Source organism: Lygodium microphyllum, chromosome 21 (assembly GCF_053477565.2).
Source record: "Lygodium microphyllum isolate KBCC chromosome 21, Lygodium_microphyllum_v1.1.10, whole genome shotgun sequence".
NCBI classification, from domain to species: domain Eukaryota; kingdom Viridiplantae; phylum Streptophyta; class Polypodiopsida; order Schizaeales; family Lygodiaceae; genus Lygodium; species Lygodium microphyllum.
Genome location: NC_141155.1, coordinates 78,340,889 through 78,363,283, shown reverse-complemented (window position 1 = coordinate 78,363,283; position 22,395 = coordinate 78,340,889). Strand labels below are relative to the sequence as shown.

Here is a 22,395-nt window from a genome sequence, read left to right as displayed (position 1 = left end):
TGTCAGATCTCAATTGAAAAGGTGGTCCAGGCTTGAGCACACTGTTAAGCATGTATACAGGGGAACCCAACCTCCTAGATTGCACTGGGACAAGGATGCTTGCAAGGATAAAGGTTGAGCCATTCTTATGATAGATTATGCAGGTCATGTACTTGTAGTCACAAACCACAACTTTGTGAATTGAATTAATGCACTCATTACACAAGGACTTGTAAATTTAAATGTGAATCCATAAACTGGACTTCTATGGAAAAGTGCAACAAAGGAGCCAGGAGTACTGGCTAACACAGTAAGTAAAATGCACAATCAGTAACACGTATTATCATGTTCAACAATAATGGATATTAAATAACCTGATGTAAACAATGGTTATCTATGGATGCATTAAAGAAAACTGTAATTCATAATGCTACACTGAACAAACATCAAGTTTTGAAAGAAAGAAGAAAGAAAAACATACTTTAGCCATCGAGGTCAGGACATCTGCCACAAAAAAGTCTGGGAAGGTAATTGGCTGCAAAAACACACAATTTTCTTGTGAGGTCTATCATTCATGAGAACCTTTGGGTGATCACAGTATCGCAAATTTGTGTGAAATCAGAGAAAGCAAAGCACTATTGTACATAAAAGCAAGGAAGTAAATGATGCAACCAAAATGCCCTTGTGTAAAATGCTCCTCCAAACAACTCAATAAGATATGCTTATGAGTTGCAGTGTCTATGCAGTACACATCCACAAAGATAAACAGATAGCCACAACACAATCTATGGTCCATTAGAAGGTGACTAGGCATAAGGAGAAGCCACAAGAACAAACTTAACTAAGCTAATAGCTACAGGATAGTTAATCAGCTACTAGTTTACTCCCAACATGACTGTGTTCTGAAATTTCACCCACTATTCTTATAGTGCTTTACTCAAATAACCTTAATTCTGTCATTTGGAATTGCTTCCTTCTAAATAAGGAGAATCTGGAAAAACGACCAAAAAACTGGAATATCCCTTGGTCTCAGTCTCCCAATGAAAAAGACAATATTCCACACATCTAAGTTTATTTCCATTGCAAATGCAGTAGAAGCAATAGAATCAAATTAGATATGAAGAGGTATGAGAAATGTGATGCTACCACAAGGATTCACATGAAATAAGGAATTCCATGGCTGTTTTCTACAAAAATTGCTCAATTTTACCTGGAAAGGAAGGAGTAGACGGAGAAGAGTTCGGAGAAAGAAAATGCGAGATGAAACATAGAAAATGTCAACTGGCAGCACCATGATAAGAGGAAGAATGCTGTACAGAAGTACCTGAAAGCAAAACCGATAAACAATAGAATTCAGATACATGTGTGCATATGTGACCATTTACCAATGCAAAGGTTTCATCAAAAAGTTTTCTTTTGTCAACATTGTTTTACTATATGCATTTCTCTTCAACCTGGTCCACTATTACCAATAATAATAATGCTTTCACATAAACAGAGGCATTTAGAACCCCATCATGTTTGCAACCTCAGGAAGGCTGTGTCTTCATATTCATATTAAGTCTTAGTTTCCAATATTTTGCTATTGGAATATTCTGCACTCAATTTGAAATCAACTGGACTCTGCTTTTGCTAGACTGGTCAAAACCCTAGCTTCAGAACCATCAGGTTACAATTGTGATAAAAATAGTTGTAACCGAAGACTTTTGAGTGGCTTATGCTTCAAAGAGAGAGAAACCAGTGTGAAATAGTCCTCCTCTATTTGAAAGGTGAATGGCAGTCTATTGTGTGATTATCCACAAAAAACATAAAGAAACCACACTCATTTCATTGAAAAAGCAAAACAGAACTAGAGGTTGGGCAGATGGTACACTGGTTGAGATGCAGCCAGAGAACGCTCTTCGTGAGAGGACAGGTACATATATGATGTCATGCTTGTCAGCACAATGATTGTCACCCAAGATGCAACCTGCACAATAGCCACATCAAGCTACTAAAATTGAGCATATTTGGCATCATCAACTGCATTTACAAAGATATTATAGAAAAAAAGTTTTTCAGCATCGGTACACGAATACCTCGTAGTTGGAAAAATCCACAAGAAAAAACAAGACAGATGGAACATTATTCACCAAGGTAAAGTTTTGCGACAAAAGAATGCTAAATATGCAGTAGATGTTGTAGATAGCTAGTATAAATCACACAAATCAAAACAGGTTTTCAAGCTATTGCACACCACTTATTTCTTACTTACTTGTAGTAACTTACAAAGCTATTGTTACAATTATATCACAATTCTTCAGGCATCTTGGATACCCATTGGGGGTGGATGTTCGGCCAAAGGCCCTGCTGGAGTGGATTTCACACAAACTGGCCGTGAAGTTTATGTATTGGAAGTCGCAAGCCTGGCCGTTCCATGTCCGCCTCAAAGTGGCTCAGACAATTATGCTACCAATGCTGACGTATTTCCTGCCATTACTGCCATGGACGCCCAGTACTTTGAAGGCTCTTACTCATCCCATTCGTTTCATGCTATGGAAGAAGGATTCACTGCAGGCAGGCATTTCCTGGATTTCATGGTCGCATGCATGTACCCCTAAGCGCATGGGTGGTGGAGCTATTTTGGATGCAAAAACTCATATGCTGGCTCTTCGTTGGTCTCTGTTTCGTGCCATGTGTGTGGATCATCACCCGTGGACCATCATAGCCCGTTATTTTCTTGAGGACAGCGGCCTCCGCCAGGGTAACACACGGCTTCGAGCCTCATGGTGGCATGTCCTTAATGCTGACGCTCGTTTCTCCAGTCCCTCTTCCTCTTTGTTAGTGCATTTGGTCGGCTCTTGGAAAGTGGTGCTCCAAAAGGCCCGTTGGCATCCTGTAGGGGACCGCGTGCAGACAAATTCTTTTCAGCTGGAATTGTTGGCGGTATCCACATTACTTTCATGGGAAGATAAACATCAGCTCAGACCAAGATTTAACCGCATGGCCCGTTTGGGTGTGACTTCGATTGCGGATGCTACCCTTGCCACTCGCAATGTCCTTGCATCATTTCGGACTGCTAGGAGACTTTTCAGGATCCCGCGCGGATACCGTGATTTATGGGGGAAGCTTTCCTCGGAACTTCAGGGTAGGCAACCCTTTCCTGCCCTGGCTATGGATCGCCCTTGGCAGGACTGGGACCTTGCAGGCCGGTTGAGTCTGGAAAAGGCCTCTACTAATCAGGTGTATCATCTTCTCATTAAAGATCACCAATGGTTGGGCGTGAAAGTTAATGCTCTTTGGGGCCTGCGGAAATCATTGTCATGGTGGCAGGCAACGCTGATGGAGGGATGGCAGAACAAGACACCTTTCAAATGCAAGGTCTTTCTGTGGCGGGTAATGATTGGTGGTCTTCCTCTTGCCGCGGCCCTTTCCAAGCGTCGAATCTCGAATGGCACTTGCTTCTTCTGCACCACTTCGGCGGAATCGGCCCGACATCGTTTTCTTTCTTGCCCGCTCGCCAAGAATATCTGGTCACTCTTGTCACGAATCTGGCACGCGGTGGTGGGATCTTCACTGACTCCCTTCGATTGGGTTTTTGTGCGTCCGAAGTATCCCACACCTCCACCGTTACATATGAAGATCTTATTCCATTTTTTCAGATACTGGGGATGCTGGCACATTTGGACCACCCGAAATGCTTTTCTCTTTGATTCGGCTTCTAATGTACCGCGACATATTGCAAGGCTTAAAGGGCTCTTGCATTGGCAGCTAGATCTCATCAGGCACTCTGACTTGCTCCCTCGGGAGGATTTGTATTCCTGGCATTTGGCAATTGCCTCGGGGTCCTTGCCATGATTGGTGTAACTTTTTAGTACCCTAGTCCGGGGATTTCCCACACGTTGGCCTATGGCCCTCGTGCCTCTTGTACTCATGTAATCATGTAATCTTGTACTTTCTTCGTAATTAATACAATTACCTTTTACGAAAATTATATCACAATTCCACATCTTCCTTCTTGTCATGCATATTGTTTGGTAACAGAGATCAAGTACTAAGCGGGGGAAATGACAAAAACTATCCTGTGTAGTTTTCAGTGCTATGGCTTTCCATGGTGCAATTATCCACATGAATAAAATCCTGGTAAGGCCCAATTGAAAATAGTTCAAGAAAACTAACCTTGACAATGCAATGTGACCCTCATATCACATGAGTTTGGGGGCTTCTTATCTTTGACATAGACAATGGGGTCTTCATTTTATTGACAAGAAGTGCTCAGCAAGCAACTGCAGATCCTGGTGGAAGCTTCAGAAGCAATGCAGCTAGACAGCATTAGCCATTGCTGGACAGGACTGCCACATTGAACTTCAGGATGTGTGCAGGCCAGGTCCAACTAGATACAGTTGGGTCAGAATGCTTGTCAAGCCAATTCCAATTGACCAGTCCTAGATGTTGAGAAACCCATTCTTCAGTTCACACACTTCCTTTAGGGTTTTGCACTAACAGCCCCAAAAAGGGCTGGTCTCCACATATTGGCCACTTTTTCAATGGGTGCCCACACAGTGGTGCACCACACTAGACAGCTTATGCCTATAAATATGCAATCACTTCATTCATTCTTTACACTCCTACCGCACTCTCTTCAGTCATTCTTCACCACCTTTGGTCACCACCACCACTTCCCTTCTCTCACCAACCCCTTCCATTGCCCTCACACCCCTTCAGGAGGACATTGTGGTTCATGGCTCGTGGTTGCCTTCACCCTTCCTCTTCAGCTTAAGGAGCCTTGTTCCAACATTAGGCCTTGCATTTGGAGCATCTTCCACATATGGCATCACCATCATCTGCTTGGCATTAGCACCCTTCTCCTTTAGACTCCACCTTCACCTACGTTTTTCAATGTGGAGACCTCCTTGCCTAACGTCATCGTTTCTAGCTTGGCGTCAGCAATCTAGCCTTTGGCAACAATCTATATCACCGAGCATCAGTGATTTCATCACTCATCTATCATAGGGGCTGTTAGGACCTGCGTTTTGGCAGCCTAGCTCCTCCTCCATCACCTGGCATCATTTGTCTATCACAAGGGCTGCTAGGACCTGCGTTTTTGTAGCCTGGCTTCTCCTCCATCACCTAATGTCACTCGTTATCACAAACGCTATTAGGACCTGCGTTTTTGCAACCCGACTCATCCTCCATCATCTAGCGTCATCATTATCCACCTGGCATCAACATTTGGGCTACTCTCCTTGTATTTGAGAGCTCAGACACTCTGGGATTTGTGTTTTGCTGCCCATGTCATGAGAACATGTATTTTTGAAATCTCACTTAACATGTGGATTAATTTTTAATCACATGGTTAAGTAAATGTTGTAGATGTGAGGTGTAACTAGGGTTAGAGTAAATTTACAAGCCTGGACCCAAGGAAATCACAAGGGATGTCAAAGTCAAAAGTTGCTATAAGTTATGCTACACAGGTTTGGTAGTATCTAGTGTCAATTATTGGCCTAGGTCATTTGTTTGGCTATGAGTGTCAGTTGATTGGTGATGCTAGAGAAGTAGCACTTAATGGTACCTAACGCCAATCTGTTAGTCCAAGATGGTGCAAAGACACTTGGAAATAGAAGTTGCCTAGACAATTTAATTATTGGCCAATCAGAATATTTTTCTAAGCACTACAATAATTATAAGATTAATTTTCAACATTTAAAAACTAAAAATTAATATTTAATTATGAATAATGCTGAAAAAAACCATTTAGAAAAGTTGCCACATGTCAAAAATGCCCATGCAAAATTGAAAAACGTCTTTCGAGGCTAGAGAGAGGTATTTTTAGTGCATTCATGTCAAAAGTGGAGCAACGGTGGAAGCATAAACATGTGCTGAAATAAACTGCTGAAACACAAGACAAAAAGAGAAAAGAAAAGAACACTATACAGATGAGAACTCAAATATATGCACGGGAAATGGAATCCATATATCTGAACACGAGACAGTCGCATACAACAGTGAGTCACTGGCTGCGTGGGCACTGGCACTGGCACTAGCTCCTCTCTCCACAGAGTCTGCAGATGGTGAAGGTGATAATAACGACTGAGGAGGAGCCACTGAGTATAAATAGGCGGAAAAGTGGGGAGCAAAAAATGCTGGTCGGCCAGCATTAATGCTGGCCGACTGGTGCATAAAATGCTCCACTGGCATAAAATGCCACACCAGAAAAATACCTAAAATACCTAATAAAAATGCCCAGCCCAGATCAAGCTCAGACTCACACATGAGCTGACAAATACTCTGCTAACACCCTCTCTCAGATCATGGGTGATCTGATAGAATACAATAGTACAATGAAAAGGGATTAGAAACTATACAACATAAAACCACCAAGTAGAACCATGGATACCCAAGCAGTGGGTGATCAAGCCACCACCAAGGTGCCTCGGAGAGAACCTGATGTCGATGTCGATCGTACCAAACACCTGAAAATAGAAAAGATCATAGCATGTCTCTGTGTCCATCACCAATATCTCGCAGTAGCATACAAGACCATCCTGTCAAAAATGCCCCTGAACATAGGTGACCATGGATTCCCCGCCTTTGGCCAGACCGCCAAAGTGTCCCCTCATGTGAGCGCCAGACGAAAGCCTCCCGCTCTCTATCAGATAACCAGCTCATCATGAACCTGGATGTCAATCCCAGCTCCAGGATTTGATTCCGCCAGACTGAAGTCGATGCATCAGGAACGTCCCTCTCTGGAACCTGTGCACCGGTATAAAAGTAGAGATGAGGCACGGCTGCCCCATCTGAACACCCGCTCACACTCCCTCTCTGGCACAAGAGAGTCGTGAGGGATGACCTCATCACCACCACTAGAAAGCAGCCGAGGAAGGGGCCACCAAGCCCTTCCCACGATCCGAAGAAGAGGATCCCTTCCGCGCCTTGGACTTCACCTTGGTCGAAGGATCTAAGTCGGAGTCTGATGAAGGAGAGGACTCATCGGTAGAGTCAACATCCCGCTTCCTCTTCTGCTCCTTCTTCCTGGAAGCCGCTAACGTCTTGCAGTCCTTCCGCAAATGTCCCTTCTTGCCACAGTGGTAACACTGGGCCTTCGACTTCTTCTTTCCGGCACCCTTCTCTAAAGCTACATAAGCCTCACCTCCATAATGTGCCGGAAGTCGCCCCTGTAATCTCAAGGATGTCTCATGCTCAAGAAGCATCGAGGTCATATGTGTAAAACTGACAGGAGTCGATGATGTCTGCGCCCGCAAAGCATTGGCCACTCCATCAAACTCCGGGGGGAGCTTGTAGAGGACCGTCACGACGAGATGCGCCTCGGGAAGAGCAGACTGCATGTGCCGAAGCTGGTCCTGTACCTGCGTAACACGAAGAAGAAAAGACTGAATAGTATCTTTCGGCTCAAACTTCATCTGCTGGAGCTGGCCATAAAGTGTGACGGCCCGCATGGTGGAAGGTGCCTCGTACATCTGTTGCAACTTCTGCCATACTTCAGGAGATGTCCTACAGGAGGTAGCCGCCGGTAAGACCGCTTTAGAAATACACCAAAGCAACGCCGAGTAAGCACAGGCATCGTCCGAGTCCCATGTGAGCACCACTTCCTCATGGTTGTCCTCATCAAAGTCGTCAGGAAGAGGAAAAGGACGGAGAGGTCGAGCAATAGCTCCACAGACGATGTACCATAACCGCTTCTGCACAAACCAAGCTTTCATGACAGCACTCCATGTGAGATAATCAGGTCCATGTAACTTATCATCAGTGGAAGTGCACGGAGGAGCCATATGGAGAGGATAAGAAGAGAAGTAGAGAAGAGATGGAATTTAGAGAGGAAACACAGCCAAAACACAAGCACAGACTGCAGAAAATGAGAGTTCACATGCAATATAACCCAAAATCTGATCAATAGAAGACAAAATCTGCTGCAAAAAGTCAAAAAATCAGTCAAAAACTGCCAAAAACAGCAAAAACGGCCTGAATTAACAGTCACTCAGCCACGAGAGATGCTGAACCAGCAAAACGCAGGCTGTAAACTGCAGAAAAAACAGGTAGAAAACTGTCGCCAGCAGCTGCTGATGGAGAACGCAGGCAACAGAGGGTGCCGAGGCAGCAGGCGATGGTAAAACTGCAGAAAACGCAGGCTGAAAACAGCCCCAAAACAGGTCGCCTGGCTGCGACAGCAGTCGCCTGATCAGCAGGGGTACAAAACAGTCCTGAAATCAGCAATAAAACACAGCAAGAGCACAGATCCTGAAATCTGATACCATGTCAGAAGTGGAGCAACAGTGGAAGCATAAACATGTGCTGAAATAAACTGCTGAAACACAAGACAAAAAGAGAAAAGAAAAGAACACGATACAGATGAGAACTCAGATGTATGCACGGGAAATGGAATCCATATATCTGAACACGAGATAGTCGCATACAACAGTGAGTCACTGGCTGCGTGGGCACTGGCACTGGCACTGGCTCCTCTCTCCACAGAGTCTGCAGATGGTGAAGGTGATAATAACGACTGAGGAGGAGCCACTGAGTATAAATAGGCGGAAAAGTGGGGAGCAATAAATGCTGGTCGGCCAGCATTAATGCTGGCCGACTGGTGCATAAAATGCTCCACTGGCATAAAATGCCACACCAGAAAAATACCTAAAATACCTAATAAAAATGCCCAGCCCAGATCCAGCTCAGACTCACACATGAGCCGACAAATACTCTGCTAACAATTCAACCTGCAAAAGAGAGAGAGAGAGGAGATGTTACTCATCCGATCTATAGCCATTGGAGGACCTTCTCAAGCAGCCACCAAGGGCAGTAGAAGACCAATCAATAATAGGCAACAATATCTATAGGCTGTTGCGAAAGAGCAACAACAGTAAATGACTGATTTTCTTCAGTTTTTCACGAAGAAAGTCTGAATTTTCTCTCTCCTCAACATTCTCTCTCATCTCCCAATCTTTTTACAACCTTGCTCTGAAGATTATAGCATTGAGATCACCAAAGACTAAGAAATTTCAGATTTCTCTGCTATAAACCCTAATTGCAACAACAAAAATTAGGGTTTAGCAGTAGCCTTAAGAAGTGTGCCAAAAATTGAAAGCTCCAAGACTTGGATTCAACAGAGTTGAAGCTGTTTTCAATTAAATTCAAGTGGAGGGACCAGCAAATCAATGAATTTGGGGCACTTTCCATCTCCATCAAAGCCGGTGAAGACCAATTGACTGTCTAAATCAAGGGGCAAATCAAATTGAAGACCTACTAGTTGTTTTGGATAGCAAGGGGAGTTCTGGAATACCGAAAGGGATTGGAAAAATCCCATTGTACATCAACTTCTTCTTCAATTAAGTTAAAGAAATACTGAAAGGGGGTGCCAATTTTGGGGCCAATACGGTGTCCATTATCCAAGATTATAAGTTAATTTGCATTTCTCAATCTTGTAATAAATATTGCTGTTGAAACTAAGTTGTAATCAAGGAATTACCACCCAACCAATAAAGGAAGACTGATTTCATCCCAAGTCGCTCCCCAGTATCAGAGGACTACAGTTCGCTCCCTCGACAACTAGTGATCATCTTCCACATCTCTGACGGCATTAGAGAATTGCGGTTCACTCCCTCAACAGCTATCTTTCACCTTCCAATGATTACTTCGATAGCCCACTGCCTAGAGGACTGCGTTTCGCTCCCTTCACTGTGCAGGTTTCGCCGCCTGATTCAGACAAGGCAATGCAGTCATCTTCTAAGCTTCAGCTCCACTATATCAGCTTTTCTTCTCATAGTATGATTCAATGCATCATCGTGTTCTTCTTGTGTTTCTAAGTTTCTTCTCTTGTAGTATTTGCCATACACACGCTGTGTTACTCCCCACAAGCCCTACTATCTATTTACATTGTCGCTTATTTTAACATTGTATCAAAGCATACCTATTATTCTAGTCTACTCTTTATGACTTGTATCATCATCAGATATCCTCATTTTACTTTCCACTTTATCATATATACAACTATCAATTATTGCATTCATTGTTTTCTATGTGTCAGCTAATTATTCTCGATTAGATTATATATACAACTATCCATTTGATAACAAAGGCTACTAAATAATTTTCATTGTGTTTCCAGGCCCAAGAAACCTAGATTTGTCACAAACTACTGTGTTTGGAGTGGTGCAATTGCACATGTGTTGTTGTATCTCACCAAGATGTGTTTTTCCAAGGTCCAGATTAACATGTGATTAATTCCTAGCTATTTGGGAAGATGAGACATTGCAGAAGTAGAACAAGGATGGTTAATGGAGCACTATATTGATTACGTAGTTTTAAACAACAAGAACCACTTTCTTGCCCCAAGGATTCACAATAGTTTGGATAGTTTGCAAGGTTCTATTGTATTTAGGCAAATTGATCCAAAGAATGAATATCATCAAGTCAAAATCATAATTGAGAATATGCATAAACAGATTTTTGGCCTACCTTTGGTCTTTATGAGTTTTTGAATATGCCTTTTAGTTTGACAAATGCTCTAGCTACTATCAACAGGATGATGAAAGGATCTCTTTGTGGGCACATTCTTTGATAATATGTTCATAACTTCATAGATTCCAAGACGGAAGAGGATCATGTGCCGTGAGGAGCATTTGGATAAGATGTTTCAGCAATTATGAAAGAACAGGTTGGTCATTGATAGCAAGAAGAGTAAATTCAGCTTGGATAAATAATTAGATTCACTTTCTTTGAGTTTAAGGATGGCACAAAGATGGATCCAACAATGGTAGAAGCAATAAGGAATTGGCCTAATCTCAACAGCTTTTTCATGAGGGTCGCACTTTCTTGGGACTATGTTCTTACTACAAGATATTTATACCACAAAACCTCTATGCAAATAAGATAAAACAAAATAGTATCCATGGTAAGCTTTTCCTACAGCTTTTGAAAAGTTCCCTTTTCCTATACAGCCCATCTAAAGGGAACTCCTTTCTTAGTCAGAGTGTGAAGTGGTAAAGCAAACTCTCCGAAATAGTGAATGATGTTATGCATGTAGGAATTGTGAGAGTGCGCAACGGAAGAAGAAACACGAACACGGAGGAGAGACAAAGAGAAAGCAGAGAATGAAGGAAGAAGATCTGCACTGACTGAAATGGATGCTGAATACTCTGAAATGGACTGATCAGTCCCTGCACGCAGCCCAGAGCGTCAGTGAGGGCACCAGATCAGGCTGGGAACAAGGGCAGAACCGATGCCGGAGTGGGAGAGGAGAGAGAGTGCGCTGAATCTGAAGGACAGAATGGACTGATGGGGGGGGCTGCTATAAATAGCCTCCCAGCCCTAAAACTGGCCGACTGGCCCAAAAGCTGGCCGACTGGCACAAAAAGCAGCCAATAAAGGCTGACTGCCACCCGAGAAGGGAATGCACACAAAAATCAGCAACACATAAACTGACAGAGCTCCTCTGTCTCCTGCCAGACTCTGACAAGAGCTCACAACCAAGAGATGACAGACTGAGAATGAAATAGAGCAGGCTAACACCCCCTCTCAGATCCTGGGAGGGTCTAAAGACCTAACAACCGCATGTGATGAAGCAAAGAAGCCCGAGGCAAAGGCTTCGTGAAGAGATCAGCCGCATTGTCCGCCGTGGGACAATAAGCCACCGCCAGCTCCGAATCCACGATCCGCTCTCGAACATAGTGATAGTCAACCTCAATGTGCTTCGTGCGAGCATGAAACACCGGGTTCTTGGCTAGAGCAAGGGCACTCTAGTTGTCCACGCGCAGCTCTGTAGGTCCTGTCTGGGAAAAGCCAATCTCCGCCATCAAGCGACGGAGCCAAACTACCTCCATAGCGGTCGAACATAAGGCCCGATACTCAGCCTCTATAGAAGAAAGTGCCACAGTAGGCTGCTTCTTGCTGCTCCAAGAGACAGCACCAGATCCAAGGGTGAAAGCATAACCTGTAGTGGATCGTCTCGAACCCACATCACCTGCCCAATCAGAATCACTCCAGCCAGAAAGAGTAATCCCATCTCCATACATGATCCCGTAGGATCGAGTCCCCTGTAAATACCGAAGAACACGCAAGGCTGCCCTCCAGTGATCCTGTGTAGGAGTCTTCATAAAAGAAGACAACAAAGCCACCACAAAAGAGATATCCAGCCTAGTGTGAATAAGCCAGATAAGAGAGCCAACAAGGCACCGGTAACGAGTGGCATCTGTAAGGGGGACTCCACCTGCCAAAATCTTGGACTCAGGGTCCATGGGGCATGAAATAGGCCGACTCTCGGCCACACCAAACTCCGAAAGAAGCTCGGAGATGTACCTGTACTACGAGATAAAAATGCCCTGTGCCATCTGATAGATCTCCAGACCAAGAAAGAAGTGAAGGATCCCTAGATCCGTCATGTCAAACTCCTGCCGTAGAATAGCCCGAGTATGCTCCACCTGCTGAGTGTCGCTCCCTGTAGTAATAAGATCATCTACATACAAGATAAGCAAAACACAAAGAGAACCCACAACCCTAAAGTAGAGGTTGGGGTCATGATCGGAGCGTTGAAAACCACTCTGTAGAAAGAAGCGGTCAATCCGCTGGTACCAAGCACGAGGAGCCTGCTTCAGGCCATAAAGGGCCTTCCGCAGCCTGTAGACATGATCCTCCTTCCCCTGCACAAGAAAACCAGGAGGCTGTGAAACATAGATCTCCTCCTCAAGGACGCCATTCAGAAAGGCTGACTTGACGTCCATTTGATAAGCAGGCCAACGGTGGTGAGCTGCAAGAGCCAAAATAACTCAAATGGTAGACATCCGAGCTGTAGAGCAAAAGTCTCAAAGTAGTCCAAACCGGCTTTCTGTGCAAAACCCTTGGCAACAAGCCTAGCTTTATGCTTGTCCAAGGAGCCATCTGTAAGATACTTGGTCTTAAAGACCCATTTCACACCTATCACCTTTCGTTTCTTGGGACGCGGTACAAGCTCCCAAGTATGGTTCCCCTCAATGGAATCGAGCTCTACCTGCATAGCCTGTCGCCAAATATCCTGTGCAAGAGCCGCCTCCACTGTGGAAGGCTCTGAATCCTAAAGAATCTGAGACATAAGAGCATAGTTCACACAGAGTGAACTATCCCGCTCGGCCTGTAAGCAGGCGGATCTGCGTGGACCTGTAGAAGAAGCAGGAAAGTGAGTAACACCTGAATCCTACATAAGCTAGCGATACCACAAAGGAATCCTAAGAGACTCCTCCTGCTGCGAGGGAGACCGAGTAGCCTCCGGAACCTGTAACGCACTTGTCTCTGAGAGGGACTCCCCCTCACCAAGGGAAGGTAGATCCTCCTCATCTGAAGAAGGCTCCCCATCAGATGGCAGTGGATCCCTAGAAGACTCCAGAGGGGAGACTGAAGGGGTGGAAGAACTCCAAGAAGAAGGAAAGGGGGGGAGGGGAGTTCCGGTCGATGACGAAGAAGCACCTGGAATAGAACCATCAATCGGATCGTCGGAGGCCGAAGCCTCATCAAAGATCACATCCCTGCTCACCTCAATCTTCCGTGTCGTCGGGTCGTAGAGCCGATATCCCTTCGTGGTCGTGCTATAGCCCACGAAGATAAGCTGGCGCGACTTAGAGTCGAGCTTCGTCTTCCTCTTCTTCTTGTCCACATGGACAAAAGCATCACATCCAAAGATGCAAAAGTGGGACACGAAAGGCTTCCTCCCAAAGAAAGCCTCATAGGGAGTCATGTCTTGTAATGTCGAAGTCAGAGAACGGTTGCAAATATACACCGTTGTAGCCACCGCCTCACCCCAAAGGAAAGGAGGAAGACTCCTATGCGCCAGCATAGATCGGGCCATCTCCACCATGGTCCAATTCGTACGCTCCACCACACCATTTTCAGATGGTGTGTTCGGATGGGAATACTCCACCCGAGTGTCGTGATCCCTACAAAACTAAGAGAAAATGTGAGAAGTAAACTCGCCACCGTGATTAGCTCGTACACCACGAACTTTGGAAGTTATTTGTGTCTCCACAAACACCGTCCACTCGCAGAAACGGGAGTACGCCTCGCTTTTGTACTCCAAGAAATAAGGCCACACATAACGACCGAAGTCGTCCACAACCAGCATCAAATACTTGGCCTTCCCAAGGGAGGCCGTGCCCATAGGTCCGCAAAGGTCGGTGTGAACCAACTCAAGCGGAGAAGTAGCCCGTCTAGAAGAAATCTGCGGATGAGGCTGCCGATGCTGCTTGCCCCTCAAGCAGCTAGGGCACAAAGTGTGAAGAGGAGAGAAATCTGGAAGGCCCTCCACCATCTTCCTCCGAGAAGCCCGCCGAATAGAATCAAGGTTTAAGTGGCCATAACGAGCATGCCAAAGCAGCCCAAGCTCGTGGGAAGCCCTCGCAGCCAAGGCTGTGAGCTTATAAAGCCACCCTCCTGTGGACCTTTCCAAAGAGCATCACCTGTAGAAGCATCCTTCACTGTGACTGCATCCTGTGCGAAAATGACTCGGGTACCTAGCTGAGTAAGACCATGCACAGACAATAGGTTAAAGCCCAAATCAGGTACATAAAGAATTTTGGCAGAAGAAGACCTCCTATCAGAAAACATAGGTAGCGTCCCCACGCCTCGAACAGGAACTGTAGAATTGTCACCAATGGTGACAGTGCCCCCTCTGGAACGAAGATCCTAAAGCCAATCCTGTCTAAAGGTCATATGAGAAGATGCTCCGCTGTCCACGAGCCAAGGCTTCGCCTGAGTGGTAGAAGCTAGGGCTGTATCCTCCTCAACAAAGACATGCACAAACGCAAACTCTGTCGTGGCTGGGGCCACCTTCGAATCCTTCTCTTTGGGCTTCAAATGGAGGTACTTCTGCCAACACTTCTCCTCGGGATGAGTGCCCTTCCCACAATGTGGGCACTTGGGCAGCTTCTCCTTCGCATCCTTCTTGGCCTCCTCCTTCTTATCCTTGGCCTTCTCCTTCTGCTGCTGCTTCTTCTTGCCGCCACTTGTACCTGCAGTAAAAGCCTTGGTGGAGCCACTGGCTCCCACCTCTCGGAGTCGCTCGTCATGCTCCAAGACAAGCAGGGAAAGTTCCTCCCATAGGAGTTTCTCGTGGGTCCTCGAGGTGATGAGGCTGGTGTAGAAGACATCATAGCGGGGTGATGGCAGCTGAGTCAAGAGAATCATCGCCATATCCTCGGATGATATCACACGACCAAGAGAGGCTAGCTCGCCTCGCATGTCCTCCATCTTCGTGATGTGCTCCTTCATAGAAGAAGAATCATCAAGACTGAGCATCCACAACTTCTTCTCCAAAGAAATCTTATGGGCAAACATCTTATGCTGATACAAAGACGCAAGCTTCTTCCACACTTCCGCCGCGGTCTTTAACCTGTAAACATGTACAAGAATCGAGTCATGAAGACTCATAAAAAGAAAGGAACGGGCTCGTGAGTTGAGCCTATCCCACAAGGCAGCACGGCCCATAGAGGCTCCATCTGACGAATCCACGAGGGGACGGTCGATGGGTGAAGAAACAAGCTCCCATAGGTCGAATGTATCGAGGATGCACTCCACCTTGCACGACCAGAGGGAGTAGTTGGAACCATCCAACTTATCTTCCTTCGAAAAGGAAGGGAGAATAGGCACCTGGATAGAGGGAATCAAGAAAGGCATCCGGACATCTGAAGCACTCTTCACGGATGGAACCTTCACGGTAGATGGAGCCCTCTAAGATGCATGGACTGAAGAGGGACGAGTGCGAGGGGTCTCCTCCCGTCGTCGAAACGGCTGATAATCCCGTCTCCGCTCAGAGGAATAATGAGAGAGAAGCTCATCCTCTGAGTCGTCAAAGCCTGAAAACTGGTAAGACATCTTCCAATCTGCAAAACACCAAACACCGAAGAAAACTTGCCGATGCCAAAGAATGACCAGTAGTATGGTCACCAATCACCAAAACGCAAGCTGGGAAAGCCTAGTGACACCTGGAGCTGCAAAACGCAAGGTTGTCTGATGAATATCACCAAGACAGAAGCCGCCAGCACCAAAACGCAGCCTGGGAATAGGTCGCCAGCAGGAAAAGAGCCGCCTAGAGATGGAACGACAGCCAGAACAGCAAGGCGCAGGTTGGAGGAGTGTCGCCCAGCTGTAGAAGTGGCCGTCCTGACTGAAAACGCAAGCAGGAAGAGGTGGTTGATAACGTGGCAGCCTATGGAGGGGGCGCCTGCAGCAAACGCAAGGATGGTGACCTCCTGGAAGGGCCGCCTTGGCTGTTGGAGATGAGGCGGCAACAGCAGAAGAGTGGTGTGGTGTCTCTCCAATCGATGAAGATATCCGTGCTCTCAGTTAGGCGATGATACCATGTGAGAGTGCGCAACGGAAGAAACACGAACACGGAAGAGAGACAGAGAGAAAGCAGAGAATGAAGGAAGAAGATCTGCACTGACTGAAATGGATGCTGAATACTCTGAAACGGACTGATCAGTCCCTGCACGCAGCCCGGAGCGTCAGTGAGGGCACCAGATCAAGCTGGGAACAAGGGCAGAACCGATGCCAAAGTGGGAGAGGAGGGAGAGTGCGCTGAATCTGAAGGACATAATGAAGGACTGATGGGGGGGCTGCTATAAATAGTCCCCCAGCCCTAAAACTAGCTGCCAGCCCTAAAACTGGCCGACTGGCCCAAAAGCTCAAAAGCTGGCCGACTGGCGCAAAAAGCAGCAAATAAAGGCTGACTGCCACCCGAGAAGGGAATGCACACAAAAATCAGCAACACATAAACTGACAGAGCTCCTCTGTCTCCTGCCAGACTCTGACAGGAGCTCACAACCAGGAGATGACAGACTGAGAATGAAATAGAGCAGGCTAACAGGAATAGCATTGTTGCAGTTTTGATGCAAGATGAGCATGTGATTAATGAGAGTCACATCTTGCATGGAGCTTAAAAGAATTTCTAGGTTTATGAGAAAGAGTTGTTGGCAAGTATCCCTGTTCTTACTACTTGGAAGCATTATCTTATTGGAGCTAACTTTACAATGCTGATAAATCATCAAACTTGACATGGGCCAACTTCTTGTCCATGTTTCACTTTTAAATTGTTCATGTGGGTGAAAAGAAGAATGTGGTGGCTGATGCTTTGTCACAAAGACCATAAGTTTCAACAAACAATAGCCTCTTGTGTGTTTCATCGTGAGCTTGAGTGAGATGAAAGAGCAATATGTGCAAGATGAGGATTTTGGAAGAGCCTTTTATTGCATGTTTTTTGGCCAACAACGTGATCATCTGTTAGAAGTGGTGCAGCAATGGAAACATAAACATGTGCTAAAATAAACTACTGAACACAAGACAAAAGAAAAGAAAGAGGGAACACAATAAAGATGAGAACTCAGATGTATGCTCGGGAAATGGAATCCATATACCAAACATGAGACAGTACAGAAGCAATGTGAGTCACCGGCTGTGGAGGCACTTGCACCTACTCCCTCTTCCCAAAAACTGTCAAGTGATGAATGAATGGTGGAGGAGGGAGCTAGACAATATATAGGACAAATAAATGCCTAAAATGACTGGTCAGCTAGCATTAAATGCTGGCCGACTAGCTGTAAATAATGCCCAAACCTCAATACACAATGGCAAATAAAATGCCTAAAATGTCTCTAATGCCAGCCTACTGAACCACAAGTCCAGACTCAACCATGAGCTAACTAATCTGCTAACATCATCATGCTATCACACAAACCACAGGGCTGTTGAAACAACAATGAAGGCATTCGAAGGCTTTCTTTCGTTAGCCTACTTTGAGGCAAGACATTCATGCATTTGTTTGTGAGTCCATCTACCGTAAGGTAAAATATGACAACCAAAAGGCCGCAGCTATTGATTTTGTGTTCCATGACTCACATTAGAAATGATGACATTTGTATTATCACACACTAATAGGTCCACTAAGTAGGCTCATTTCATCCCAATAAGGAAGATCACTGAAAAGCAAATGGTGACATTGTTCATGGTGAACATCTCCAAATACCATAGAATGGCTTTATCTATTGTTTGTGACTAGGATACAAGGATGATGAGTTGTTCTGGAAAGCATCATTCGAGAATATGAACGTAATATAAAAGTTTTCTTTGAGTTTTGATCCACAAACAAATGGGCAATTTGAGATTGCAAAATTAGTTTTGGATTTTCTCAAGTGCTATATTTCTAATAACAAGTAGAAATGGGAACATTAATCTTCCATAGGTGGAGTTTGCTTATAGAAACACCTCAACTAGAAAGGTGCCATTTGACATTGTGGATGGAGGGAAGAAGATGCCACTCATTCTGAGCATAAAGAATAAGATCGTTTAGTCTGATAGATATGTGGAGAACTAAGAAGAAGCTTATCAGGAGGTCAAGTTGCTACTACAAAAAACTCAATAAAAGCATAACAGAGTTGCGGATCATTACAGGCTCTCATTCGTTTTTGAACTAGGTGACTGGGTGCTCTTGAATAGCATCACTAGAAAGAGGATTCCAAGCTGATTTGAATGCAGACATGACATGTTCCCTCGTGATGGCATTCAAGTGCTTACATGTCAATGACATGGCAATGCCAACATGCATCACAGCTTGCTTATGTGGCTTCAGACTTATCTGATCAGGGAACTTTCAAAAGATAGCTGCATTTGACGTTTTAAAGCTGTGTTTGAGGATTTGACACTTCATCCCTGCTAGTTTGATTTTTGCTTTTATGCTTTTCATGGCAAAGAAAAAGCCCCTGCTGCGGATTTGGCAAGACAAAGTCTATTTGAATTGGTTGTGGTGACTAATTCTTTAGTTCAGTAAGTTGTCTGCTCTATTGTGTGTGGCTGACCGAAGGTGGATCTGCAGTAGTCTGCTTGATCCCGCAGTCAGATAGCTACCACAAGGATGTGGCATTGGCCAGTCACATGTTGAATGTTGTAAGTTGAGCGCCAGCAGATCTGCTGCCTGAACCAACATAGAATGCTGGTTTTGCACATATATGCTCATGTTTTGTGGCTGTTGTATAGGAATCAAGGATTGCTTGTTGTAGGGTGCAGGTGCGTGTTGCTGTTTTTGAAGGATCCCAACTAGTTAATCTGATGTAATTGATGATTCTCAAATTCTATTCAACAGCAGCTGCTAGTCTTTTAATATTTGAATATGAATTGAACTTCTTTCTAATCTCACCTGGACCTATATAAGCTGAAAGCAACCAGAAATCATTTGCACTGAACAATAACAGCTGTACAAAGATAAGGGCATGCCACATCAATGGGCCACTTACTGTCCAAACTTCCTTGCAATTCAATTGTATACTTTCCAAGTCAAAGATCTTAGCATAGTTGATCCGGTAGACCGCAAAAACCCACAGATTAACTCCCCAAAGCCATATCATAATAGCCTGGATCATATAGAGACATGCATATTTAGAATTACAACCAAACAGAGAGGGATTGCAAGAATCTGCTAGAGAACATAAGATAAAGACAGTAAACCGTGTTACTAACCACCAGAAACAGAGGATTGTAATACAAAAATGTCTCATACAGTAAATGATTACGCAGTTCCACATCCAGACTCATTGCAGAGTCTGCTGCTAACTGCAGGTATACAAATCAGAAAATCATCAACATTCTGTTTCCTCTGTAATTAAAGAATGTTCTTTTCAAGGCTTCTGACTTGCCACCTGTGAGAGGATGCAAGCTATTATTTGGAAACTGAGACTGCCCAATCACATACCTTGCAGCAGGAGACAGCCCAGAATATAAACAATGGGATCTGCACCAACAAATGGCATTAATATATTAACTGTAGAAGAAAGTTACAATGAATTGAGCAGGGAAACTACCAATCAGGAACCAGAGAAAGAAAGCAGACGTAATGGATTAAATGTTTTAAGATTTCAAGGGTGAAGGTCCTTCATTAAGAACCTTACACACTCATCTGCTATGAGACTTCTCCTCAACAATGCATCAAACAATTTTCAGCAAATCAAGAAGCATAAGATAAGGTGGCGACTGATAGTGTCTGAAGCTAGATAAGGTGGCAACTGATAGTGTCTGAAGCTAGATTGAGCACTTCTTTCAATGACTGTGTGCCTGAAGAAGTCTCTAAAGGAATATACAGAACTTGTCCTAGGCAACTTTGCTCAGAAGCATGAAGTTTCCTGAAACCCATAGCAGAAACCCTTCATGCAGACTAAAGATCAAATTGCAATCTAGAACGGGCAGTCTGAGCAGGTTTGACGCTAAACTGGCATAATTGGCCCTTTTAATTATAGTCTGTTTTAGCACTTGCTCCTACTACAAAACCAAGCTGATAAATTTAAGCACCCATAACTTTGCATTTGAAAAAACAAATGTTGCAAACAAAATTAACATGTAAGGCCACATTGTCAAGTATGCCTGAATACATAGCCATATTAAAAACTATATTTTCCAAAGAAGAGCTGGAACCTGAAAAGGCATTTCATGATTCTTGTGGTATAACTTCAAAATCTTAATCTCTAGGGCACATACCTGTACACGCCTCCATAATCTTCGCCAAAAACCAACCACCAGAGGCACAGTGGTAGCTGGCCGTGGGGAGCTACCCACCTTCATTGGAGTGAGATCAATTAATCTCTCATCTGAATTGCTAGCTGCCTTCGCTGTTCAAAATAAATCAGAGAGATAAACCCAATGCTGGCATGGCAGGCACCATGTGCGCATGTGCGCATACATGTACAGCCTGAAGAGTGTATGTAATCCCAGGACTTAGATTGTAACACTAACAATCAAATAAACAATCCAAGTCCAAGATGTGGAGATACAGCCACAAAAACAAATGCAGAATGGGCCGTACAAGCACAGGACTCAGATTGTCACACTGAATTCAAATAAACAATCTAAGTCCGAGATGTGGGGATACAGCCACAAATACAGTTGCAAAACGGGCCATGTAAGCACAGGACTTAGATTGTAACACTGAATTCAAATAAACAATCTAAGTCCAAGATGTGGAGATACAGCCACAAATACAGATGCAGAAGGGACCACATGTACACACAGACACACCGAAAGAACGCACAAATGCAGGATTCGGATTACAACGCCGAGATCAAATTAACAATCTTAAGTCCAAGATGTAAAAGCCACAAACAGCACATGGAAGTGGCAATGGCAGCATTCAGGGAGACACGTTGGGATTGAGATCGATGACTTCTTTTGATCTGCGGATCAAATAAACACAACAGCTATCTGAAGAAAACCAGAACGATGGCACAACTGAAACCACATTCAGATTGAAATTGATTTGGGGCGGAATAGACTCCATTGTTGAAGCTTAAAGGAGCTCAAAAAGATCATTGATTGGTACCTGGATCCACTCTGTTGATGGATCGGCGAAGGAGCGAACTACTCAGGGCGAGACCCAATGGAGAAGAGAACATGGAAGGCCTGGGGGCTTTGCTACAAAGGGCCTCATCAATGGAAGATTAGGACAAGAAGGCAACAAACAAATAAGAGATGGCGGGTGCCTGGTAAATTTTAGTGTAATGTGGAAGCAACCGAACACGCAGACGCGCACAGGCACAACCACGCGCGCGCGCAGAGCGAGAGATCAAAATGCACGTTCTTGTTCTACCCACACGATGTCGGACGCACACATCGGGACTAGTTTCGTATCGTAATACATTATACTAATGCTTATTGTTGTTGTCGCATTACTACTATAAATTTCCTATATCCTTATCAAATGCTATAACATTATTATGTTGGAAAAATAATTATAGTAGTTATCATGCAATCTTATACTATTACTACTCGCAATACTAATATTTAGCACGTAATAATAATTATGAAATGTCATACTACTATTATTACACTGACATTATAATCATTATGGAATGTTATACTCTTTAATTGCAATACTAATATTTACCACGTAATTTAACCTTTTAGCTATATTTTTATTATTATGTTAAGACTATAATAATTATGTAGCCCTCTACTCTTTAATTGTAATACTAATATTTAGTTCCATTACTAATGTCATGATAGATGTGTGTTATACCTTTTGAACTACTACCTTAATATTCTTCGTTTAAGGATCGCGTTCTTTTATCATTTGCTTGAATTTAGCATAGTTAGCCTTGTTAATCGCACACAACATTATGAGTGAAAGTCCACATACAAACCATAGTGTGGTAATGGATTACATGCCCTCTCTTCAAATTTCAAATCATTCAAGTATATTCTCTAGTCTTTGTACATTTAATTTACAAAAGGCATTCAATTGAATCAATTAAATTCAATGGAAAATCAAGGTGTCGATGCAACAATCAACTTTCATCAACATTACTATCATATGAGCATATCCCAAACTTTGCATTTAGAAATACAATATGATTGGAGCAAACTGCCTACTATCCTTACTCAATGTGTTTGGAACCTCACACAAAGTTCCTAGGCTATTTT

The 22,395-nt window shown here is 44.1% G+C and overlaps 1 protein-coding gene across 1 annotated transcript in view; it reads right to left on the bottom strand.

The window, feature by feature from the left end:
* LOC148018182 (EXS (ERD1/XPR1/SYG1) family protein) overlaps positions 1-21,615 on the bottom strand; it is a 103,046-nt gene extending 81,431 nt beyond the window's left edge. The window contains exons 1-8 of the mRNA XM_087661481.1: positions 21,296-21,615; positions 20,458-20,588; positions 19,679-19,717; positions 19,447-19,539; positions 19,224-19,340; positions 1,853-1,948; positions 1,190-1,303; positions 461-514 (exon numbers count right to left, since the gene is read on the bottom strand). Coding sequence (XP_087517607.1) covers positions 461-514; positions 1,190-1,303; positions 1,853-1,948; positions 19,224-19,340; positions 19,447-19,539; positions 19,679-19,717; positions 20,458-20,588; positions 21,296-21,368 — 717 coding nt within the window. The 5' untranslated portion in view covers positions 21,369-21,615. The remainder of the gene's footprint in view (positions 1-460; positions 515-1,189; positions 1,304-1,852; positions 1,949-19,223; positions 19,341-19,446; positions 19,540-19,678; positions 19,718-20,457; positions 20,589-21,295) is intronic.
* Positions 21,616-22,395: the final 780 nt, after the last annotated feature.